The sequence below is a fragment of the Babylonia areolata genome, chromosome 25, assembly GCF_041734735.1.
Source record: "Babylonia areolata isolate BAREFJ2019XMU chromosome 25, ASM4173473v1, whole genome shotgun sequence".
Lineage (NCBI taxonomy): Eukaryota > Metazoa > Mollusca > Gastropoda > Neogastropoda > Buccinidae > Babylonia > Babylonia areolata.
The window spans coordinates 18,865,483-18,892,962 of NC_134900.1; the positions used below are offsets into that span (position 1 = coordinate 18,865,483).

General features: G+C 43.2%; 1 protein-coding gene across 3 annotated transcripts in view; it reads right to left on the bottom strand.

Moving 5' to 3' along the window:
- LOC143299370 (plexin-A2-like) overlaps window positions 1-27,480 on the bottom strand; it is a 128,587-nt gene that overhangs the window by 38,240 nt on the left and 62,867 nt on the right. For all 3 annotated transcript variants that reach the window (XM_076612520.1, XM_076612521.1, XM_076612519.1), the window contains exons 3-6: window positions 24,653-25,812; window positions 3,709-3,897; window positions 1,458-1,580; window positions 742-842 (exon numbers count right to left, since the gene is read on the bottom strand). In XM_076612520.1, coding sequence (XP_076468635.1) covers window positions 742-842; window positions 1,458-1,580; window positions 3,709-3,897; window positions 24,653-25,741 — 1,502 coding nt within the window. In that variant the 5' untranslated portion in view covers window positions 25,742-25,812. The remainder of the gene's footprint in view (window positions 1-741; window positions 843-1,457; window positions 1,581-3,708; window positions 3,898-24,652; window positions 25,813-27,480) is intronic.

Here is a 27,480-nt window from a genome sequence, read left to right on the forward strand (position 1 = left end):
TCTGCTGCAATATTTTGGTTGTGTTCCCCCCCCCCCCTCCCACATCTCTAAGAACTGGCACTCACACCATCCCACCGATCTAGAAGAGCACAAAATTAAAACAAAACAAACAAAACACCAAGCCACTCCTCCAACCGCAAAATAAATTCAAAAAAAAAAAAAGAAGAAAAAAAAAGGAGAAAGATGGGAAAAGCATGGAGAGCTTTTTCGGGCCCACAAGATGCAGAAGAGAGGTGGAGATGAAGATCCCTCCCTGCCTACACAGCTGAAATCGATCCCAGGATCTTCACTTTTTTAGACAGGTGCATCCACCATCTACACAGACGCATCACTCCCTTTCCATCAAATTGCTAAAAGGATAGAAAGCACCATCTTTCTGTCTGTTGTACTGGCGCTTTCTTTCTTTCTTTTTTCCCTTCTAATTACTGTTAAGGCTTCCCAGTTATATGACAGAGAAGATATATATCTGAATAAGGATTGTCTACAATCACCACTATATGTGATGAGACATTAAACAATTCCTCACTCCTCTGACAAAGGATTTTTCATCCCAGTCCAGCTTTTGCACTGATTGGAAATTCTTATTTTTCAACATTCAAAAATAAAAAGAATAAATTAGATCCAATAATACCTTTTTACGGATGCTTGGGTAGGGGTGTGGTGTGGGGAAGGTACTTGCTCTTTACTGCAATTTTCACCAGAGCTCAGCACAAGCCCCCTTAATTAACTTCCATGACTTACTTGTTCTGCATGACGCACCATCCGCACATTGGGTCACTGTCAGCCACACATTCATCACAGGTCGCCCTCTGTTCACAGTGTCGTACCCACAGCAACGACACCTGCACACACAAACATACAATATCATTTGCCAGGCCCACACCCCAACGTACAATATGCCAGGTCCAAACTTTCATTTCTCAATTTGTTAAGTATACAGTTACACCTCAGAATGTAATGTGTTTATGACAATCACAAACACAGATATCCTTGATGGATCTCAAGGTGAAAAATCTTAGTTATGTAAGTAACTGCACACAGCTATGGGGATTTTTTTTTAAAGCTGCATTTCTTTTTATGACAAATAAATACATACATACAAATTCATGTTTGAAAAATACAAACATACAGCCATTTACACAAAAATTTATATTCTGTGTTTTTGCAAGTGCATGTGTGTGTGTGTGTATATATGTGTGCGCATGCACACATGCATTTAGGTGTGCACACACACGTGCACAAATGCTAGGGGGGAGGGGTAGCGACATGTGTGTGTCTGTTTACTTGCATGTATGCATGTGTGACTTTGTATGGGTTTGAGTTCATGCGTGCTTTGTGTCTGATTGACATATTATTGTGAAGCACTTTGAGAGGTTTGGAAGCTCTTAATATACTATTATCATTATCATTATTATCAATATTATATTTGAATTTCAGCCAGACTTGACCAAACTGACCTTGGAGGGGGAGAGGACATAGAGGTGATCCTTGTTGGTGGATGGTCGGATTTGAACTATAGGACCCCTGCTGTCGACAGTCAACTGGTCCACCGCATGTCCTGACACTCCCTGTATCAACACCTGGTGACCCACACAAACACATTATGACAACTGCAAAATATATCACCAGATTTTACAAACACATTGATAACAACTGCAAAAAACATCACATTTTACAAAACATGGTAATGACAACTACACAATATATTACCATAACACATTACCACAACACTTTACAGACTGACACATTGATAACAACTGCAAAACACCTTACCACAACACTACATATGAACACATTAATGACAACAGGAAAACACATTACATTTTACCAACACACTGATGATATCTGCAAACTTTATAACACTTCACGCACAAACACATTGATGACAATTATAAAATACATCACATCTTACACATGAACATGTTGATGACAATCACAAAATACATTACAGTTTACCATAACACTATACACACAAACACATTGGTGACAACTGCAAAATACATTATCACAACGCTTTATAAACATACTGAAGACAATTGCAAAATACTTTTCCATACCATGATTTCACAGAGACATTTTCGACAATTTCAAATACAAAACAAATTCATGATTTGCACAATATTTTACACACAAACACATTTGTGACAATATCAAAATACATTACATTACACACACAAACATCTCCATGACAATTTCAAAATGTATTACCAAAACATTTTACACACAAAAACATTCATGGCAATTTCAAATTATGTTAACACAACATTACTACAAACACATATTTATGAACATTTCAAAATACATTATCTTTAAACCACTTTCCACATAAACACATATGACTGTTTCAAAATTATATATAAAAAGAATTACAACAATATTTCCACATAATGACAATGTACGGCAACTTCAAAATACCTAACATTTTATACACAAATATATTATGACGATTTCAAAATACCATTCAAACCTTCTACAGAATACATGCATGTGCAGGTGCACACACACATACATACATATGCATACATATACTTTCTTTACTCTGTAGTTTTATTTACTTTTGTGCAAGCTGTCATGTTGGAAAGTGCTAAGCAACACTGCCTTTCAGAAATGGGTGAGATGAAAGCTGAACAGCAGAAGATGCTGCAAGTTGAAGGAAAAAAGAGCAGGAAAAGACGATGAAAAGGGGAGGAAGACAAGATGGAAAATGAGGAGATGACAATGGAGGTGGGTGTGTGTGTGCAGGGGGAAGAGGGAAGGGGAGGGGAGCTGTCAGAGATGAAAGAGCATGGCCAGAATGCAATCTGTTTCACGTTAAGTGTGTTTGCATGTGTGACTGTGTGTGTGTGTGTTTGTCTGTCTCTGTGTGTGTGTCTGTGAGCATCTTGTGCTCTCATGTGTGTGTGTGTGTGTGTGTGTGTGTGTGTGTATGTGTGTGTGTGTGGGTGTAAGCCTCTTTTGCTCATATGTGTGTGTGTGTGTGTGTGTGTGTGTGTGTGTTGTTTACTGCATGAGTGGGTTTGGTGTTTTTCCTTGATCTACAAGAATGGGTTTTTCCCAAGAATCTGAGAACCTTGTAAAGGATAGGTTTCTTCTTCTTTTTTAATTTAAACGTGTTGATAAAGCATGCAGCACAGAACGCCTGCAGTACAAAATGTTTTTCCTCTTCCTTGACGAGCACCCATATAACCACTACAGCCCTGGAGGAGTGGACAGAAAGGAAGGGTCTGTTTATGATCCAGCAACTGAACCTGAACCTCATGCTTCATACCCACATGTTCCTATTTACTAGGTCACCAAAAACTCGCAATTACAACAAACATATCTGTTGTGAAAATATCTATTTTCTTCATCAGTCGTAATATATGATGTGCATGCTCATGCTTGCTTGTGAACGTGTAGGCACACACACATTAAAATTTTTCTTACACATACAAAGGAACAAACAGGCAAACACAGGGTGTGTCACAGTCAACATGTTAAGCAGACACAAACAGCCTAACATAACACGCTGACTGACTGATATGGATACTTTTTAGCACCAATCCTTAGTCAGAGATCAAGCTATAAATGCTTTACAAACACAATCATTTCTGTCAACCTGGGTCTTGTCAACTGAAAGCTGCCTTTCAGGTGCTCATCATTCGTTTCCTGTGTTATTCAGTCACGCACACCACACACACACAAGCAAACCCAGCCTCCCATTCTCACTTTGAAAACGTCGCCTCCTGATGAGCCCACGAAGACGACCTGATGTTGAGTGCTGGTCTGCAGGGACACGGCTGTGGCCAGCTGGCCAGGTAGAGTCCACACTCCTGTGGCCACCACTGCACGCTGACCCTCCATGGAGGGGTAAGCTTCCGACACATCTCCACTGGCGCACATGTCAACATCTGCACTCTGTAACACCAATCAATGGGACGTTTAAAACAAAACCAAAGTCATCCGCTTGTTGAGCTTTATTTACCTGTTGTATCCTGCTGCATTGGTGTTTCTTTGGATAAAGTTTGTATAGAACTGGCACACTAATGAACAAAATATGTAAACCAAAAGTCAGTGTTTCAAAGTAGTTTCAGTTTCCATGAGGTATCAAAATGTGAAGACTGATATAATCAAATAAATAAACACACACACACACACATATATATATATATATATATATATATATACACACACACACATATATATAATAATAATATAATAATAAAAATATGTCTCTATATACATCCTTCATCCTTCTATTTAAAAAAAAAAAAAAAAAAAAAAGGAGCAGATACCTGACCTTTCCATAAACCCAACGCACTGGTCAGGCCATGAAGGTTTCATAAAATGATTAATGTTTTCATGAATGACTTACTTTTTCTGAGAAAGCTTATTTTTTAACCACAGCAGTGGAGACATACACATATCGTGGGCAACATCTTAAAAGTTATGTTCTCTTGTGATGTATATCACATCAGCATGTGTGCGTGTGTGTCAGTGTGTGCATATGTGGGACTGTCCATAATAGTCATGGGGAAATATGTGCATGCGTATGTGGTTGTAGTGGATGTGCTAATATGCATGCAAAAGTATAAAACATTACTTCATCTGAAAATTCTACCTGACCCACCTGCTCCCCTCTCTTTTGTTATCATTATTATTATTCTTATTTTTAGATTGCATTTACTACATGCTTTAGTTTAAAATCAAAATATTTCTAAAGCTACGAAAATATATATCAATCTATTTAGCATGTACATATCCAACATACAATTCAAATACAAGAACTCAACATCAAACTGGAAAAGTATATTGTAAAATAATAATAAAAATAAATTAGAAAAACAAATATGCATGTGGTATTTTCTGGATAGTAGGTGAGGTATGGAAAAGGGGGAGGGAGAAGGGAAAGGGGAGATGGAGTCAGATGGAGTAAGAAACTATGTCAAACAATGCCCCTCCATGCCAACATTCTCACTGTCTCTCCCAAGGCCCACGCATCCTGCGGGCTCTGTGTCAGACCAAATATAGGAGTTTCCCTGTGAAAACAGATTAATTTATGAGAAATACGCTTACTGGATCTATTCTATGAAATTTCTCTCTCTCGCTCTTGGTCCTGTCACTAAATTAAAGGGTATGGTGGGTGGAAGGGGCAATCTGCAGTTGGCATAACAGATCTATCTTTTATTTCTTTTTGTCTTTTTTAAAAGTATGTTTTCTTTTGTTTGTTTTCTTTTATTTCTTCTTCTTGTCTTCTTTTAATAATTTTTCCCCCTTCTTTCTTCCTCCCAACCCCTCCACCTTTCTTTGATTCCTTTCAGTTTCAGTAATCTTTTTTTCCCCAGTCTTCTTTCTGTGGCTTATTTATGTCTTTTTTTTTTCAATTTCCTTCCTTTCATTTTTCATCCCCCATCTTTATATCCCTTCGCACTTGCTTAACGCAGTGGAAACATGTGGTGTTCCACTCAATTTTGTATCAGGCAGACATGGCAGGGCTAAAGTTCTTTCTGCTTCAAGTGATAACCAGGCTCAGATTTTTTTTTCAAACTTGGAGCAAGACAGAGAGGGGGAGACAGCCATAGAGAGGAGCGTGTGGGTGTGGGTGTGGTGGAGGTGGAAGATATGAAGAAGGACCACAAAAAAAAAAAAGGGACTATGTTTATCAGTCTGAGTGCAACTGATTCCTGCTGCGCCTATGGGGTGAGACAAGCCTCTTCTCCACCTCACCTCAATAATTCCTGTTGATCAGGTTTGAACAGACAGAAAGACATGGCCCAAGAACAGACAGGCAAACACACAGTGAAAAAGAGAGAGGGGTGACTGATAAAGGAGGGATGGTAAAGGAAATACTAAGCAGAAAGAGAGAGCATATGGGAGTCAGACAAAAAGGATATAGGTAGGTAAGAGGGAGAGAGAGAGAGAGAGGGAGAGAGAGAGAGAGAGGGAGAGAGAGGAGGGGTGTGGGGGGTAGAACAAGAACAAGAAGAACAAAAACAAAACTTTAATCTCCAGGACTCCGGCCCCTAGAATGAGGTCAAAAGTACACAATATGGTGATCACTCAGCCACAACAAAATGTAAAATACATACTAACTTAACCTGTAGAACAAAAGTGCTTCTCGTGCATAGTAAATTAATTCTAACTTTCATCATTGTTGTCACAGAATTCCTGTCATATCTTCAGGGTATTAAATATATAAATGCACAGTTTACGAATACTGTAAACAGAACCATTCTTCATCAAGTGAACATACGATTGACCTTCAGAGTTCAGATGTTTTTGCCGCAGGTTATTGTAAAGGACACAATTGTTTATAAAATGGTTTTCATCTTCGATTACATTACAACGTTTACATGCGTAATTTGAATTACATTTGAATATTCTTCTAAAAAATGATCCATTTATTGGGAGCAAACCAAGCCGTAATTTTACTAAACAGTCCCTAAAACACTTTTTATCCACATATTCAAAATATTGCTCACACTGAAAACCAGTTTTAAACAGTCTGTATTTATGATGCGGGGGGTAGAGAGAAAGAGAGATCTAATTCACAACCAAAGCCTCAAATGAAGCATTCTCAAGTAATTCAGGCAGACAGAGACAGAGACAGAATGAGAGACAGAGGATGTGCGAGTGTTGGCGTGGGTGTCATGGAGGTAAAAGATATGAGGAAGGACTGAAAAAACAACGCTTTATCAGAGTCTGGGTGCAACCCATTCCCACAGCGCCTTCAGGGTGAGACAAGCCTCTCCTCTGCACCACCTCAACAATTCCTGTTGATCAGGTTTGGATTCTGAGACAGACAACACCCATGAGTGGCCCAGCAGACTGACAGAATCACGTAGGAAATACTGAGCAGAAAGAGAGGGGCAGGGTGAAAAGAGAATGCACCCAGAGAGAGAGAGAGAAGCAGTATTTTATTTAATTCACAGCCAGTCTCATTTGAAGCATTCTCAAATGCCCAAGACAGACACTCACAAAACGAGAAGAGGAGAAAGAGGGGAGGAGAAGAGACAGAGACAGACACACACATGCACTGATGCAGAAGCATGATCTAAATCTTGTGTGGCCAGGGAGAATGTCTTGACTGATTCAGAGTGAAATGTGTCTAACATTTTGGGCACAGGTGTAGCAGATACAGTTTCTACTGAATTAATCAAATTGGGGGTAGGTCGGGGTGGGGGATATACATACACACCCATCCTTCTACACACACACACACACTTCATGCCAGGTTAGAGGGAACCAAGGACATCCCAACCTCTCCCTATTCACATGTGACATGCATCCTTTCCAACCCAGAGTCTCCCTATCTGAGTGAGTGATACCTCCACTGTGTCAGCCAAACACATCCGCTCTCCACCAACAGTCAGATGAACTTGTGCGTGAATTTCAAACTCAGCAACTGCCTTTTGTACCACAGTTACACCCTCTGACAAAATGTAGGCCTATTATCTAATGAGTAAAGATTAAGCCTAGACCTACTGTTCTGACAGAAATGTTAGTTAATATGTTTTGAAAAAAAATCGCAACTTCTTTTTAACGCGGTCAACCTCTAAATCACAAAGGTAGCCTAAATACCAAAGGGATGTCTGGAACGTCAAATTTTGAAGAAAAAGAAAAATTTTGAGACACTGACCTAATCAAGTAACAGAATACTAGATCTAGGATGTCAATTTGCGTCTTACCTGATCTGAACATTGCCGAAATTAACCCAGTTTATTATCTTTTTTACCTTTCTTTTTTTTTTTTTTTAATTAAAAAAAAAAAGGTTTTGCGTAAACATTTTCTGCAGAGCGAAATCGTTCATCAGGTTATCACCAACACTTTTCACGGTTTTGAATGCTCAATTCATGTAGGCACCATTGTGTAACTTATGAATGGATGCTTTTGCGCTCATCCAGACTTTAATTAACAACATATATATATATATATATATTGCGGTGACAAGAACGCCCGTAGAATAAGAAGTACTGATCAAACAGTGTGCAGACGGCCTAGAGCCAACACCAGTCAATCCTTGGCTTCAGCAACGTAGCCTATCTATTCAGATCCATGTGAAAATTGTGGGCTGGTCGGCAGACGATATTCATGTTCGCAGCGAGAAATGGGAGCCAATCAGAGCCCGGCTGCGTTGTTTGTACGGATCGAGTCCACGGAATACCAAATTTGGTAAATGTAGGCTTTTAGCTTTTCATCCATACACACATTAGGCCTACCTTCTTCATTCTGCTTTCCATGGCAGTGTTCTCACAGCCATCATGAGATGGGATGGGAATAAACAATAGGCACGAGCAAAGTCGTGTTCAACCATAATGGCCCCCAGAGTCTGCTGACATGCAAGTTGTAACAATATAGGCCTATATTGTCTTTGGTTATAATAGAGAACTGGTTATCATATGCCTTGGCCTATTAGCATGCCATCGTAAATCACTGAGCTGGTGATTCCTATTAGTCTGCATCACATACGCTAATAAATCAAGTAGGTATGCATTTTCAACTCTGTCAAAACTCCTAGTTTTCCAGATATCGCGCGTTTGTACACACAGTGCCATTTATTTTTACATGTTTGTATTAAATCAAATCAAATCAAATCACAAACGCACTCCTATGAGTAAAATGTAGTAGGACCTACTAATTTCAGATATGCCTATCATAACCAGACAGGCATAATTCGAACATGTTCTTACAGTCACGAAACAATTTGGTTGCTCTTCTCTGTTAAGCTGTCTCTTTGTGTCAGCACTGGCATATTTTGGTAGGCCTTAGGATACCAGACACCAATAGCGTTTCAATTATATGCATGAAATTAGCATAGAATTTGTGTGTGTGTGGTTTTTTTTTTGTGTTTTTTTTAAGGGCATCGGAAAGCTCCGACTCCCAACTATCCATTTGTGAAGTGCGCTGACGCTAAAAACTTCCACCACCACCCAACAACCTTATGCATTCCCTGTCAAATCAACTGGGCGTGAAAACACGTGTGAAGATTGCAGCCGGTTCGCGATGATGCCCCCAGGACAGGGCCAGAATCGGCCGCCAACACAACACGTACATCAGTCAGAGGTCCAGGTCATGCGCATGTAAACCTGGCAAACCGTGATAAGTATCATTCTTTTGGAGGCAAGACGTTCTTTCTGCGCGACGCACATATTGTCGGTTTCCAAGACTGTAAGCTACACACACACACACACACACCACACACACAAACACACACACACATATATATATATATATATATATATATATATGTGTGTGTGTGTGTGTATATATATATGTGTGTGTGTGTGTGTGTGTGTGTGTGTGTGTATTATATATATATATATATATATATATATATATATAGAAAGAGAGAGAGAGAGAGAAGACCACTTTTACACATTTTTGTTATTGTCATGACCAAAAACAAAACAAAAATTGGAAAGCGTGATAAGATTTTTTTTCTTAAAGACATCTAAACTAAACGATTTACCGTAACTGACGTGTTTTCAATTTCCAATATTGTACATTATGTTCAAGACAGGCAGGCCTGTTCATTTACGTAAAGACTAAATTTCAATACTGATGTATGCATACAATTCGACAAAATTAAAAGACTCAGATGGCACCCAAGAAGCATCTATCATACGAATAAAAATGTTACTCACGCATTTTCGGTTATTGATTTAATTAAAAAAAAAAACCACAAAAAAAAAACCCACAACAAAACAACAACTGGAAGGCATTCTTGTTTTTTAATCAGGCAAAATGTCAAGACAGATAACCTTTTGACAGCAAAACGTACTCGTAACACGGGCGATATCCCGTTCAAAAGACTGTATATTCTATACAGCAGTTGTCTAAACTAATTTGAAGCTTACGAACGGAATTGCACACAAGATAGCAAGAACACGGTTCTGTCAAGACCGATTACAACGTCTCGCCAAAGCTTTCTTGGAGTCGGTGTATTAACGCCTTTTCTTCTTCTATTTTTTTCTTTAATCCCCGAGGAGGGAAAGTGGGTTACGTGTACACCGGGGGGATGACACCTCCCATCAGATTACGGGGCAGCGCCCAGCCTGGGTGTAATGGGGCTGAGGGCCGGAGGAGACGAAGCGTAAAATGAAAGACAACATTCCGACACGCTTCATTAAGCCTGCAGCCCCCTCGATGAAGTGCCCGCGAGCCATGTTTACAGACACAGACGGACCCGGATTGGACCGTCTCGGAGAAATAAAACAGTTGGGACCACTGTCGTCTGGATCCCTTAAGACGACGCCCTTCATTTGCCTTCGCAGACAAGACGATCCAGCGATACCAGGCTGTGATGTGTGTGAGTCATGCTGCTGAGACTTTGAGAGCGGTACACCGTTAAACCTGATTGTCTCAATAGATGCGCCGTGGCGTACGGACTGATCCATATACACAGAATACAATATCTGTTTTAGATTTTTTTTTTTTTAAAGAATAAACAAAATCATATGCATACAAACAAATAAATTGATAAATGAATAAATAAATACATACACAAAAAACTAACTAAAAGGCTGATGCCTGACCTACAAATAATTCCAACGCCTATCTGAGACCTTAACATACCCTGGGGGTACTTGTTTGTTGAGTGCGTTATGTTGATAATGTTGAGTAATGTTTGAAATGTGTATCATTTGAAGAATACCATATCATGTGATCCGTACACAGTCTGCCAGGCACGCTGACCTATAATCTCCCCGATGACGGCAAAATTCACACTCACAACGACCTGACTTTGCTGTGATGAAATCTAGAACGAATGACAAAAACACGACCTTGTTGAAGGCCTACTGTTACAGCAGCGGTTTTGATCAAAGTTACTCTCATAATCTAAATAAATAACATAAAGAAACAAACATTTAGTGCGCAGAAAAGGTTTCATTGCCATATTCATATCACAAATACAAATCCTTTATATTTTCGGGGGAGGGGGAGGGGGTGGCACTGGACACAGAATGCGGAAGGATGAGGGTCTGTCCTGTTTTTTGCTTCATTTCCACATACGGTTTTTAACCAACACCCCCTCCTCCTCAGTAAATAAAATAGTTTCAAAATGATATTAAGACAGCCAAGATAAAAGAAAAGGGTTCAGAAAATAAGGTCAGTTATCTAAATGATTACTGTCATATATGATAATCAATACATTTTATAACATTCTCTTTTATTTCATTAAGTATCATATGGACTAAAACAATACAACATATCACAAATTTTACCATGTGAACTAGAAGAAAGAAAGAAAAACATGAGTATTCGTATTTGAAATAAAACAAAACATTCTTTTTAAAGCAGTGACGTAACAACAAACAACGCGGCAGACAGCTGAAGAAAAAGGGGTCTTAGAGAAACAGATCGAGGGATGGAGAACTGACTGGGAAAAAACGACAGTACCAAAACGATTCCCTAAAAAAAAACGACAGTACCAAAACGATTCCCTCAAAAAAACGACAGTACCAAAACGATTCCCTCAAAAAAAACGACAGTACCAAAACGATTCCCTCAAAAAAACGACAGTACCAAAACGATTCCATAAAAAAAACGACAGTACCAAAACGATTCCCTAAAAAAAAAACGACAGTACCAAAATGATTCCCTCAAAAAAAACGACAGTACCAAAACGATTCCCTAAAAAAAACGACAGTACCAAAACGATTCCCTCAACAAAAAAAAGGACAGTACCAAAACGATTCCCTAAAAAAAAACAAAAAAAAACAACAACAACAACAAAACGACAGTACCAAAATGATTCCCTCAAAAAAAACGACAGTACCAAACAGGATTCCCTCAAAAAAATAAAGAAAAAAATAAAAAGGAATGCACAACAAAACACACACATATACAAAAGATTCCGTAAACAAGACAGTAACAAAACGATTCCTCAAAAAAGATAGTGAAAAACAATTTCATCAAAAAAAGGTTGTACCAAACAAAATCCCCTAAACAAAGCCATTCTCTCCCGCCACCCCACCCCGAAAAAAAGAAAGAGAGAGAGAGAGAGAAAAAAAAAAAAAGAAGAAAAAAAGAAGAAAAAAAGCCAGCACCAAAACGATTCTCTCAAAAAGCCACACCAAACGATTCTCTCAAAAAGCCATACCAAACGATTCCCTCAAAAAAGCCATACCAAACGATTCTCTCAAAAAAGACAGTACCAAAACTATCCCCCCCCACCCCCTCCGCCCCATTTTTGTTGTTGTTGTTGTTTTTTGTTTTTGATAAATGAAATAAAATAAAGCCATACCAAACCGATTCCTCAAAAAAGACTACCAAAACGATTTCCTCTATAAAGACAGTAACAAAACGATTTCATCAAAAAATACCACACCAACAAACTAAATCCCTAAAACAAAGCCCTACCGCCTCCCCTTCCACCAAGAAAAAAAAAAAAAAAAAAACGAAAAAAAAGGTACTACCAAAACGATTCCCTCAAAAAAGACGACGACGACGACGACGACGACGAAGAAGAAGAAGAAGAAGAAGAAGAAGAAGAAGAAGGGCAGTACCAAAAAGATTCCCTCAAAATAGACCCATACCAAAACGAATCCTTACAAAAGGAAAAAACAACAACAACTGCATGACACCGGCAAAGCAAAGCAACACACAGAAGCGGAGAGAAGAGGGTGGGTGGGTAAAGGAGAGGTGGTAGAGATTGAGGGAAGGGGAACTGCGGGGTGAAGGGGGGGGGGGGTTGGGGGGGGGGGGCTATGGGGAATGGGGGAGGGGGGATGCGAGAAGAAAAGGAGAAACGGGTGTGTGAAGGATGAGGGTACAGAGCTGAGGTGAAGATGAAAGGGGTAGATACGAGGAGGGGGCTGTGGGGATGGGGGGAAAGGGGGTGGGGGAAGATACCAGACTCCGCCCCCCCCCTTCCCCCCACCTCTACCCCTCCATCACCTTCCCTCCCTCCAGACACCACTGTACTGTTACAGCAGAAGCCGCAGCAGTACAGCCGCAGACAGGTACCTAAGACCTTTTGAGAGAGGCAGACAGACAGACAAGACTGCAGCGGGACTTGAAGTAAAGAAAAAACGACAGCCCCCGGAGAACGAAGATGAAACGCTGAGAGGGAGTGAGGAGGAGAGGGAGGAGGAGGAGGGGGGGAGGGGGGTGGAGGGACGGGAAGGGAAGGGAAAACAAGCCGAACGGGGCAATAAAGAAGAATTTATAGAGCTCGCGCCCCTGACAAATTACATTCACCCTCCCCTTCTCCCTTCTCACCTGGCAACGCATCCATTTGCAGGCTGCAGAAACTTGGCTTCGGGGGGTTAAAAAAAAAAGAAAAAAAGAAGAAAGAAAAATGGGAAGAGGGAGGGAGGACTGGGCTTCGGTAATAACCCCGCGTGTGGAAAGGAGCAGTGGGGGGTGGGGGGGAAGGAGGAGGTAGAGAAGAGGTGAAAAGCGACGAGGGGAGGAAAAAAAGAAAAAAAGATGGAAGAAGAAGAAGAAAGGGAGGAAGGGGGGGGGGGGGGCGAAAAAAAAAGCAGAAACTTGGCTCCTTGTATAGACTTTTGCAGAAGAAGACAAGCTATACTCACCATCATTGAAAGAAGAACAGGGTAATAAAAAAAAAGAAAGGAAAACGTGGGGAGTGGGGCAGGGGGAGGAGAATCGGAGGATGACGTGTGTGTATGTATGTGTATACATATGTGTGTGTGTGTGTGTGTGTGTGTGTGTGTGTGTGTACATGCGCACGCGCGAGTGCGAGTGAGTGAGACAACTGGAGACAAACAGAAACATAGACGATCAAAGAACCTAGGGGCGCTGAGAAATTAATTACTAACACCACCACGGTTTGAAAGCCACTGACGTTTGGGAAACCTAAAACAGTCAAATTGATTTTTTTTTTTTCAAACCATACAACACAGTTGTTTTTTTGTTGTTGGTTTTTGTTTTTTTGTTTTTTGTTTGTTGTTTGTTTGTTTTTATAACTGACTTCGCCTGAGCACAGCGGAAAGAAAAAAGAAAAGAAAAGAAAAAAGAATGAACTGGTTTGGAACCGATTCTGTTCTTTTTCTGCTATATTCATTATTATCATGAGGATTATTAGAAGGGATTTATAAAAACCAACAACTTAATTTATCATTAACTAAAATTAATTTATCATTAACTAAACTGCCATGAATATGTTCCAACAATCCTTACTCGATTCCTACCAGGAATAACAACAATGATAATAATAATGACAATGATGATAATAATGACAATAACAATAATGATAATGTTAATGACAATGATAACAACAACAATAATAATGATAATAACAATGACAATAATAATAATACTAAGAAGAAGAACACCACCACCCCAGTAGGCCTCCTTCCGTCATGGCTGACCATGGATAGACTATATCCGACCTAACAACAACAACAACAGTTTCAGTAGCTCAAGGGGGCGTCACTGCGTTCGGACAAATAACAACAAAGGAGAAGAAATAGAAGTCGTCCTTCATCGTTTACAAACATCCACTGTACTGTATGTCTGGACTTCCAAAGGGTCAACGAAGATGGGGCATGCTGAACAATGGGGGAAAACAAATAAAAGCCAACCAAAAAGCGCCACAAAAAACGTCATAAACTTGCAGGAGGTCCAGTCTGCATGCTTTGTCGGCTCGCACAACCCAGTTTTAAAACTTGTCACAGGTTTTCCATCTTTTGTGATGTGTACTCGTAACTTAAGCGTTAATAGGACTACGTTTCGATTGTCTGTACAGCTGGAAAAAAACAACTGTCTGTACAGCTGGAAAAAAAACAATTGTCTGTACAGTTGGAACACAAACAAACAAACAAACAAACGAGAGGCAAAGCCTTTAAGACTCACTTGTGCTTCGCGCTTTATCCAGTAAAGGAATCATGAGGAGAGAAAAAAAGAGGTTAAAAAATTCGTTGAAAGTGCTCTGTATTGAATATGATATATAAGATAAACTTGGAAGAAAAAAAAAGAAAAAAAAAAAAGGCATGCCAGCAAGATCGAACCATGTTCTGTTCCAAAGCAAGCAGGCTAATCCACACTGCTGCGGCGCATCTGACGTCACTTGACTAAATTTAATTCTTAAAATAATATTGTCTTCGTGTGACAAATAGATGTTATTGTAGTGGACATAATAACGCCGTTTAAATAATGTTTTGTGTGCGTTTTATTATATATCGAGTATTCTTTTATTTCGGCGGTAAAGGAGAAGTTGCCATCTTTTCAAGCCCACCGCAACACATTGTGGATCTCTTGATCTGCACTGACGAAGCAGTTTACAATGGGCTGAAAGAAACGATCGATTCAATTTTTCTTTTATGTTCATTCCAGTTAATTCAGTGTCCACTTTAGAATATTTCTATGCAGTAAACAAGTCGATGGTGTAGTTAGTATCACTGTATGTGTTCTGTCCAGAATTTGTATTTCTTTCCTTTTAATTGTGAACAAGAAAAACAAGGTCGTCGTCTTCGAGTAGGCCTAACTCAGTGCATTGAAAGCTGGTTTTATAAATTTTCGGATTTCGGAACAAACCTCAACGAAATAAATCGTTAATGATTCGGAAAAAAAACCCGGCTTAATTCGGGAGACTTGCAACCTGTTATTGGTATGACTGTGAAGATTTTTGTTCATGATACTATGTGTAAGTCAAATTTGGTATTGGCAGACAAAGTATTTCCAGAGAAAATGTCAATGTTAAAGTTTACCACACACACACACACACACAAACGAACGAACACCGGGTTAAAATATAGACTCACTTTGTTTACACAAGTGAATATATATATATATATATATATATATATATATATATATAAAAAAACAACAAAAAACCAAAAAAAAACCCACTGTCCTCCGATCCCAGTTGTTTCCGTTTCCGTGGAACGGAATAATATATATTTCGTTCACCTGGTGTGATTTCTCTTTATGATATTATATATTTTTTTTCCCTTCTTTTTTCTTTCTTTTCTGTGTCTTTTTTTCCTTCTTTTTTTACTATTATTATTATTTTCTAAAAATCAGATCTCATCATCACATTGCCATAGATCGAACACCAGAAACGTCTGAAAGTTTAAAGAAGCACTGGCACTGGCCACGAACATGAAAATGTTTGCTCTCTCTCTCTCTCCTTTTTTTTCTTTCTGTCACGGAAAAACCTGAAATTCAACGTCCTCATGTGACGTAATGTCTCCAAACCTGAACGCTATCCAGAGATAAAAAAACATAACTCGTGTTTTCCATCCCCACTTGTCCCCTCCCTCTCACACAACAGGCAGGTCTACACGAGAGTTCCCCATGCTCAGGTGGGGGAAGACTGGGACCACACAGAGATCTGTGTACATCTGCAAGTGTATACCTATCTCAACCCTGGCTGACCCCCCCCCCCCCACCCCTAACCCCCCCCTCCTCCGCCCCCAACCAAGGGGGAGTGAATTTATTGTGAAAGAAAACAAGCGTTGCAGACCGTTCCGTGTTATCTGTAAGATAGTCCATCAGAAAATATACTGACCCCATCTGGCGATGCTCTCCGTCTACATATGTACGAACAACAAAAGGCCAGCGTTACCCCCTCCTCTACATCCTCCATCCCTCACCTCCACCACCCTCCCCAACCAGCGCCACCCGTGCAGGTGAGACATGATGACGTCATACCTCCTGGGAAGACAGGAACGCACGGGGGGAAGAAAGGGTTCCGTTTTACATTTTATGTTTGTCTAAAGAAGGCTGGGTTGCTATAGAAACAACACAGAGCCCTCCTGGCACCATTATTCAACTCCATCAATAATAAACGGCAACAGATTCTGGATGTACCCCCTCCTCCCTCTACACGCTACCCCCCCCCCCCCCCCCGCGCCCCCCCCCCCTCCCACCGACCCCCCTTTCTCCCACACCACCTCCCTCTCTCTCACTCTCTTTGTCAAGTCGAAAAGCCTCTTTGTTAGGAGTCTTTGAAGTTGAGTACAATGCCGTGCAGCGAATAACTTCCCCTTTATCTGATTTTCTGCGATGGAGACGGATTCCTATCTGCTTTCTGGCTGTGTCATGTCTGACGACCGATGTTTTTCGCCAAGTGCTATGAAAGAAAAGGGGCACTTTTAAACACGCCCATCAAAAGTGCATCAGCCCCATTACGATCTCAAAAGAGAGAGAGAGAGAGAGGGGGGGATGGAGGTGATGAGAGGGGGGCAGAGGAGGGGGAGGAACGGTGAAAGTGAGGTAGGGAGGGTGGGGGTAGGATGCAGAGGTGTGGAGGCAGGGATGCGAGACAGACAGGTACAGAAGAAGATGGAAGGGAAAGAGGAGAGAGACAGAGACAGAGAGAGAGAGAGGGGGGGGGGGCGATAGGGAACAGGGGGGGGGGGGTGGAATGCAGATGGGGAATTGTGGAGGGGAAATAAAGAGACGAGGAAGGAGGAAGAACTAAGAGAGAGAAAAAGAAAGACAGAGACAGAGACAGACAGACAGAGAGAAGGAGAGATAATGACAGACAGACAGACAGAGACAGAGTCAGTTTTCAGTTTCAGTAGCTCAAGGAGGCGTCACTGCGTTCGGATAAATCCATGTACGCTACACCACATCTGCCAAGCAGATGCCTGACCAGCAGCGTAACTCAACATATATATATATACAGAGAGAGAAATGGAAAGAGACAGAGAGACATGCATAGAGAGACAGAGAGGCAAGGAGAGACAGACAGAGACCAACCCACCGAGGTGGGGGAGGAGATAGAGAAAAAAATGTGTACTAAGATGGGAAGGAGGCGCGGAAAGAAAGAAAGACAGACAGACAGACAGACAGAGACAAAGAGACAGACAGAGAGAGAGACAAACAGACATACAGATAGAGACAAAGAGACAGAGAGAGAGAGAGCAGAGAAACTAATGAAGACAGCTGTACTATCCGCTTGGAACTTAGTGCCAAGGTCGGCGTGAAATTCAGCGTCAACTGATGCACAGCTTCAGAGGTCACCAAAGCTTAAACCGTCCCTGTGGCCTTGAACTGAGCGAACTCTGTGGTCTGGACGCCCGGTCAAGGCCATAACGAATCACAAGGAGTTGAAGAAAAGTTTGTTGCTGTTTTTTCGTCTAATAACAAATAAAATGAAACAAAATAACTACTACTCCTCCTCCTCCTGCTACTACTACTGCTGCTGCTGTTGCAGCTAACAATAATAATAATAATAATTATATATATATATATATATATATATATATATATATATTAATCCATGATCCCCAGTCCCGCTATCTTAACAATACCCCTTTGTTCCTTATTCGTTTGACTGCTTAAAAACTTTGCGTAACAACAAAAATAAAAATAACAATAATAATGAATGAATAAATAAATAAATACATGAGTAAAATTCCCTGTTCCCTCCCCTGAAATCGGCTTATAATTCATCCATCCCTTCGTTTCTGGTAGGTTTGATTTTTTTAATATTATAGAATCATTGTTCCTTTGCTTTTACGTGGACCTTGTGACCACGAAGTAAGTCAGATCAGGCGGCAGATCACTAGTCAAATAATCAATCGTGTTCGAAATAATCAGTCATGTTCGTTGTTAAAGGCTGCTTCGGTGCGATTGAACGAAGAGGTCACGCAGTCCATCTGCGATAAAAAATCACGTCTTTCCCATCGCGATATGGAAAGGTGGTGCGAGTCGTGATGACTTTGATGCTGCTGTGTACCTGAACATGTAAGGTTTAATCGGCACCCTCTCTCTCTCTCTCTCTCTCTCTCCGACCTTCCTCTCAAGTGCTGATATTTTCCGCCTGCATGAGATGGGGGGGCTTTTAGACCGGCGGACGTTTGTTGGCGAACGGTAATTAGCGACATCCGTTTCCACTTTCGGCTTTTTGAGGGGGAACATTTTGGGCTTTGAACTGGTCGGGTTTTTTGTTTTTGCTTTTATTTGTTTGTATGTTCTTTTTGGTGGGTGGGTGGGGGGGGGTGGGGGGTCTTCATTCACCTCTCACCACACTTTTACACTCCTGTCTGTCGTTCTGCCTACATCTGTCTGTCTTTTGCTTTCTCTTCCAACCTTAGTCCTTGTAACGACAACACTCCCCTGCTGGGAGGTATGTATATCATACATGTAATTTAGAATTGTGAGATGTCTGCACCAAGGTTTACCTCCGCGTCCCTTTGATTTCAGCCACTCAGACTCTCGACCTGTGATCTAGTTCGTGGACTGTGAGTGGCGACTTCCAGGGCTACATGCCCTGGGCGTATCGCGATGCCTGCCTTCGTCTTGAAGGAAGGAAACGTTTTGGATCGGCATGCCAGCAGCACGAGACCACTTCATTTACATGGTGACCTGAGACACCCCCCTGGGTATGACCCACCCCAGACTTTTATGATTTCTTTCCCGTTGGTGGGGAGAGAAATGAAAGGATGATGAAGTATCAGTATTAGTATCAGTAGCTCAAGGAGGCGTCACTGCGTTCGGTCAAATCCATATACGCTAGACCACATCTGCCTAGCAGATGCCTCAACAGCAGCGTAACCCAACGCGCTTAAATGATGAAGACTATGGAAGAGGAAGAGAGAGAGTGAGAGAAGAGAGAGGGAGATACATATTCATGTAATCTGATATTCCCAGTAAGCTATTGACAAAGTTTTTCTTTTCTATTTTAAATCTGTTCATTTTCCTTCATTTTTTGTGCTCAAGATTCTCTTTGTTCCAAAGATTCTATTCAGACTTTACCCCCCCCCCCCCTTTTTTAAATCTTTTTTTTTTAATAGCATTATTATCAAGTCTCCATACAGACTAAAGAATGACTTTTTGCTCTTTTTGTCACTATGTTGTAGTTTGGAAAAAAAAAGCTTGAATACTGATAAGTATTATTTTGTTTTCCATTTCACTCTACTAAAGCACATGCTCCATACCAATTTCTCAAATCATTTAACTTTATTCAAATTCTTGTGTTTTTTTCGTGTGTGTGTGTGTGTGTGTGTGTGTGTGTGTGTGTGTACTTTTGTTTTCCTGTAAAAGCTTATTTTTTTCTTTGATGAATTGTTGTCTTGCGTTATTTCACGTGCATCTAAACGCATGCTGCAAACGGGATCTCGAATTATTTCTTCTCGTGCGAGGAAGTCTATTTCCCGGACCACCACCCAAGATCTAGTGAAAAGGGCATTGCAGGCTTAGAGTGCATGCATGAAAATATATTTGTTTCCCTATCAGAGTGGATTTCTGCTACAGAATTTTGCCAGAAGGACAACACTCTCGCTGCCACGGGTTCTTTTTCAGTGGTCCAAGTGCTTGCTACACACGGGAACTCGGTTTATCTTACCATCAGAATGACTAGACGCTCAGTTTTGATTTTCCAGTCAAACTTTGGGGGAGAAAGGGCTAGAGCGGGATTCGAGCCCAGACTCTCACGGACTCTCAGCATCGGCAAGATGAGCGTCTTAACCATTCTGCCAGCTTTCCTCCTGTGAAGAAATCACGGCTCAGGACGGCCACCCGCCAGAGAACTAAACTGCGCATCTCCAGTGAGGGTGCCCAATGATTCATACGTCCATAAAACCCGCCTCCAGACCTCGTCCCGTGCATGTTCATCGATGCGGAAGGTGTGTGTGTGTGTGTGTGTGTGTGTGTGTGTGCGCGCGCATGCGTGTGTGTGTCTTTGTGTGTCTTGTGTGTGTGTGTGTGTGTGTGTGCGCCTGCCTGGGGGTGAGAGAGAGAGAGGGCAGGGAGGAAGTGGGCAGAGGATTGGGTGGGGGGTGGAGGGTGGGGGGGTGGAGGTGGGGGTGGAAGGGTAAAGGTCAGCGAGCGTGAGTGGTTTATGTGATACGCACTCTGGTCACGGAGAATACGATCGTTAAACAGCCCCTGGACACGAGGGGAGAGCTATGGCTATCTAAGGATCCGTCTCCCTCAATTTGCCCGAGGGCCCCTGGTTTTACTGCGCCACTCGCTGCATAGTTAAAACGTCGATCTCGCCAGGGGGAGGAAGGGGCAAGGGGAGGTGCTAAAATGTGTGCGCACGCGCATGTATACGCGCGCAAACACACTCACACACCACCACCACCACCAGCGCAACTACCATCATCGCTGTTACTGCCAAAAACAAGATGGTCAGACTATATATTAGACTATAAAAAAACCCACCAAAAAACAAACCAACCAAAACCCAAAACAAAACAAAAACATCAATAAAAATGAAACAAATAAAGGCCGTTTCTGTCTCCATGGCCTTGATCTTTATAGAAGGTCACAAGAAAAGGTCACACGTGGTGACTGTGTTGCTGATGTATATATTGTGCCTCGTCACTACGATCTGCTAACTTCATTTCTGAGAAATAACACACACACACACACACACACACACACACACAAAGACACACATCTTAGCAGTCGAAATACATGACTGCAAATTATGGAAAATTTTGAAATTTGGCTGGAAAGAAAGGGACAAAGGAAGAAATGGGTACTTGTATCGCACAAGGTTTTTCTTCTTCTTTTCTTTAGAGAAATGAAAGAAAGAGAGAAAAAGAAAGAAAACAAGAAAAGAGGCGGTTGGGCGGGAGGGGGGGGGGAGGAGAATATCAAAAACACAAAATATCAGAAGACGCCCTACAAACTAAGACTAGAACACACAAATGATAAAATCTGTAGATTAAAAACAACAACAACAACAGCAACAAAAAAACATGTATGCAAAAGAAAATAAGAATGCTGGGAAAAAAAGAAGAAAGAAAAAAAAGATAACACCCCAGAACAGCGTATTCTGTTTAACTTGATACTGAAAGCACAAAATCAGTTAATTTAGGAAAGCGTTTACATTGTTTTGTTCTCTCTGTCTCTGTCTGTCTGTCTGTCTGTCTGTATTGTATTGTTGTATTTTTGTAACATTGCTTTTTTGTCATGACACTTTTGTTTTGGGACGAACAGATGTATCTGTATCCAAACCAGACTGCTTGCTGTGGCGAGGGCACGTCTTCACAGCGCAGCGCTACCTTTTTCCTCACTCCTTTCTACCTGTTCGTGTTCTACTATCACAGCGGAAAATTCTGTCGACCACGCACGCTCGGATTCTCTCGGATGATCTCGCTTCGAAAAGCGGACGCGTTATTATTACCACAAGGACTACCATTGCACTAAATTGATGTGATGGCGTCCAACTTGATCATCATTATCTTTTTCCTCCTCCTCCTCCTCCCCCGCCCAGTTCCACCTCGCACCGTTCCTGTCTGTCCCTGTAATGCGATGGCGTCAAACATCATCAGCGTCTCTCCATCCCCACCCCATCCCCCAAGCCCCAACACTCTCTCACTCTGTGTGTTTGTGTGTGTGTGTGTGTGTGTGTGTGTGTGTGTGTGTGTGTGTGTGTGTGTCTCAGAGAGAGAGAGTGTGTGTGTGTCTCTCCTGTCTGTCTCTGCCCACCCCCATCCCCCTCTCTCTGGTGCAACAATATGATGGCGCTAATCATCATCACCATCCTCCTCCCCCTCTCCAAACCTCGCCCCTCTCTTCCTCTCTCTCTCCTCCTCCATGCACTAAAGAAAAAGAAAAGTAAAGAGAGAAAGAGTCTGAGAGAAACAAAGGACAGAAAGAGAGAGAGAGAGAGACGGGGAGGGGGGTGCGGGGGGGGAGACAGAGAGAGAGAGTGTGTGTGTGTTTCAGAGAAACAAAAGACAGAAAGAGAGAGAGAGAGTTTGAGAGGTACAAGACAGAGAGAGAGAGAGAGAGAGAGAGAGAGTGTCCGAGAGAAACAAAAGACAGAGAGAGAGTTTTAGAGAAACAACACACACACACACACACACACACAGCGAGCAAGCAAACACTCAGCCAATGGTTGGTCCCCACCCCCACCCCCCAAGCATTCATTCTCCCCGCTATGCAGTTTGCCACAGCAGTGGATGGGGAAATGGGACGTGACGGGTACTGTTTCCCCGAGCCTTCAACAGGCACGCCAACTCTCACCCCTCCCCCTCCCCCCCCCACACACCCTCCTACACACACCCCGACCACCCCATCCCTACTACCTCGCTTCCCCCACCCCCCAGCCCCCTTCTGCTGCAAAAGCCCAGACAGAAAACACATACCAGCAGGCACAGAAGACAGACCGACACAGGGGCGGGAGGATGGAGAGAGAGGGAGAGACGGGAGGAGGTGATGCAAGGAGCCTTGCTCATTTTACATAAGCAACAATACTCACTGAGAGAGAGCGAGAGGGGGAGGGAGGGACGGAGGGAGTGACAGAGAAAGAGGGTGAGAGAGAGAGGGGGGGGATATATATATATATATTTAGAGAGAGAGGGGGAGAGAGAGAGAGAACACTGAACACTGAAATGTTTAATGCCATTAGCTGAAAAGCTCTTGTGACACAGTTGGTACTAATCAGAACATAATGGTGCTAAACAGATAAAATGGAACAGAAAGGGGGAAAAAAAACAGAACTGAAACAACATAAACTAATAAAAGATTTGCGACACTTTGGCACTTTGTCATTAGCTTTAAAGTACATGGGACAGGGGGGTAATATGCTTTTTTTCCCAGTCGTTCGTCTCCAAGGTTGGACAGTACACAGAAAACACAGTCCGTATAAATCATATAATAAACGAGAGAGAGAGAGGGTGAGAGAGGGAGTGGGGGTACAGAGAGAGAGAGAGAAAAAAAGAGGGAGAGGGGAAGAGAGAGAGAGACAGAGACACAGAGACAGACACAGAGAGAGGGGGAGAGAGATGGGGGGGCGGGGGGGGGGGGGGGGGGCGGGGAGGGGGGGGAGAGGGGGGAGGGGGTCGAAATAGGGGTAGGGGTGTGTCAAGGGGATTGGAAGGGGAAAACGCAGGGACCCAACAACCCCGGTAAAAATCTACATAATTTTCAGAGGGAAAGGGAAACACTGACGGAATAGTCGAGGGGTCACCAACAACTCCGCTGATATATATATCTATATAAACGTATGAGAGATGTGTCAGAAAGAGGGAAAGAAGGAGCGGAGGGGGGAGAGATGGAGGAAGACAGATGAAGACGGGGTGAGAGAGAGAGAGAGACATAGAGAGAGACAGAGAGAGTGGGAGACAGGGAGTGATGAATACAGTGAGACAGGAAAGGATGAGAAAACAGGGAGAAAAGAAGAGTGAAGATAACGTGAGAGCGAGTGAAAGAGTAGAGAAAAGAAGAGGAGAGGAGAGAGAGAGAGAGAGAGAGAGAGAGAGAGAGAGAGAGAGAGAGAGACAGAGAGAGACAGAGAGAGAGAGATGGGGGGGGGGGGGGTAAGGAGGGAGGGACAGATGAATACAGAGAGTGGGGAAGGGATGAGAAAACAGGGAGAGTGGGAGAAAAGAAGAGTGGAGATAACGTGAGAGAGTGAAAGAGGAGAGAGACGAAGAAGACGAAGAAGAAGAAGAAGAAGAGAGAGAGATACGGATGTTTCATTAAATATAGGTCACGGCTCCTCATGATAGACACAGAGAGAAAGAGAGAGGGGGGTGAGGGGGGGACAGACAGACAGAGAGGGAGAGAGACAAACAGACAAACACACAGACAGACAGGCACACAGACAGAAACTCTGAGACAGACAGACACACGCACACAGACCAACCTCCCCCCCCCCCCCACCACCATTACCCCGCAAACCAACACCTCCCCCCCCTCCCACGCCCACCCGCACACACAAACCAACACACCCCACACCCACCCAACCACACACACACACAAACCAAAAACAACCACCAAAAAACCAACTCACCGTCTTGGCACAGCTCCTGCTGGCCTCGTAGTGAGGGGGGCCCACCCTGCCATTGCCGGCGTAGCACTCCCTGACCGTGCGGTTCAACTCCGCGTCCACCTCGTCCAGCCCCAGCACACACAGCGCCGAGGGTCCCTCCCCCTGCCCCGCACCCCCACGGGCCCCGCCCTGCTCGCTGAACACCCCCACCACCCGCCCGCCAGACACGTCCACGTCCGCGGCCTGGAGCACGTGCAAGGTGGCGGCCTTGACCCGGCACTGCAGGGGGATCTCCACGTAGGACCGGAAGTACTTGTCCTGGGTGCAGACCCGGCCCACCTTGGACACGAGACTGCTGGAGGAGTTGCTCTCCCTCTGCACCGTCAGGAAGTAGGCGAAGCCCCCGCGCGTGAAGCCGTGCACATGGCGCACGTGGAAGGAGCGGCGGAGGGCCTCCAGGACCGACTTCTTGGTGCCCCCGTCCTGGTCCCGGTACATGAGCTTGAGGTCCGTCAGCTGGCGGCTGCTGATGCTGGGGATGAGGTCTCTGTACGCCTTGTTGCCCAGGCTGCTGTACTCCGCCCCCACGTACAGCGCCTCTTGCCCTTCCAGGCTGGGCCCGATGAAGAGAACGCAGGACGCCCCGGGTCTGTTGGGCACCAGGGGCTTGTGGATCAGGCGGACCACGCTGGTGATGTTCTTGAGGGACAGCTTCTGGCAGGACCCGTGGTACAGCGTGGAGCACACGATCAGCGTCTTGTCGTTGTAGTCGATCACCAGCCCCTTGGTGACACCATCGCGGAGGACCTTGGGCTCCGAGCAAGGGACGACAGGGGGAGGGCAGTCCGGGTTGTCCTCCCTGCGGCCCGTGGCGGCGCTCTGCAGGAGGGTCAGCCCCGGGGACAGTCTATGCAGGCGGTTGGTGGCGCCCACGTACACGGACCCCGTCACCTCGTCCACCACCATCCGCTGGAAGGGGTTGTCCTCGGGGTCTCGGAACGTCAGCAGGGTCTCCAGGCCGAGGACTGCAGGGCACAGGGCCACCAGCATCAGCACAGTGCCCCCCAACCAGGGTCTGGGTCTGCCTGCTGAGGCTGATGTGGTCGTCATGGTGATGGTTGTTGTCGTTGTCGTTGATGTTACGTCAGTGATGGTGTAGGGTGGGTTCTGATCTGGTCCGCCTGGAAAAGCGAAAGGATAGTTCAATACAACAATACAGTGGAATATAATACGAAATAATACCATACCATACTATACCATACAATACGACACAACAAAATACAATTAAATACAACGCAACGCAACACAATACAATACAATACCATAAGCTTTCATTCATTCAACAAGAAATCAATTGTGCATCCACACGCCCGTCACTCACCCCCCACATACTATCTGAAAGAAACTATTTAATTAAACAGGAGCCTTTCTTTAATTATTTAAGTATACTAATCTCCACGGCAGTTCAAAGAAGGAAACAATGACTCTAATGACTGTCATTTATATGGAATTGGGAAAACACGTACTTCAAAATAACTGAAAACTTTTAAAGTGTAACGACATAAAATCATAATTTCTGCATTATTGTGTAATGGCTTACACATACGGGTATTTGCAATACTCTCTCTTCTACCGAGCATTGTATAACAAGGGAAAACTTCCCGATAGGCTGCCCGCGAGCGAGGATCGCCGCTCGCGCAATGCTGTTGGGTGAGTGACCACTGTCAAGATTGTGTCATTGGGTGCGCGACCTCCCAGCATGCATCGCAGCCCTGTATATATACAGCCTACATTGTAGGTTTTGGCAAACAACTCCAACCGAACAAACTTGACCTTAAGGGTGTAGACGCCAATAGGTCGTTAAACTCCAACAATGAGGTTTTGGCGCTTTTTGTAATTTTTTTACGTTCACCAGCCGTCAAACGAAACCAACGAAAAGAATCACATTCCCGAGTACGATGTAAGCTGTTATAGCTCGTTGTTGCTCCGCTGTCAATGTGTACATGTATAACATGTTTTCTGAATAAAGATTTGTTTAAAAAAAACAAACATGAACCAGTGATTGCACGGTGTCGCCACGACTGGAGCGTCACACACACTGCTCACGTCACGGAGTCTCTCTAGCTAAGCGTGGTCTCTCTGTCTGCCAGTCCCCAACTGTGTTCAGACCAAAAGAACAAAACACCTGAAATGAACGTCGACAGGTGTACCAGCAATCTCTGCATATCGGTTCACCTTCCACCTTCACACACATGCCTCCCAGAACTGTACAAACTGCAACGCACACAAACTGAACGTCTGCGGACCCCCCGAAAACAGAGTATGACTGCCTACATATCGGGGGGGGGGGGGGGGGGGGGGGGGGGCACACACGAAAAAAGCTCATTAATTTTCTATGTACGAGTGAACGTGGGAATTGCAACCCATGAACGAAGAAGAAGAAGAAGGAGCAGAAGCAGAACAAGAAGAAACAGAAGCAGAAGCAGAAGAAGAAGGAAAAGAAGAAGAAGAAGCAGCAGAAGAAGAAGAAGCAGCAGAAGAAGAAGAAGTAGCAGAAGAAGAAGAAAGGGAAAAAGGAGAAGATCTGTAGAAAAAAAACAATAGAAAGAATTTAAAAAAAAAGGAAATATAAATAGAAAGAAAGAAAGAAATAGAATGAATCAATGGAGTTAGAGTGAAAGAAGAAGAACAGGGTAGAAATCCTTTGGTTTTAACTTCGGGCTTCAAACTCGCATTTCACACACCAAAAAAAAACACCCACTGCAAAAAAAAAAAAAAAAAAAAAAAAAAAAAAAAACACGCAGAATATTCCGCAGAACCACTAACTTACAACTGCTAGTCTACAAACC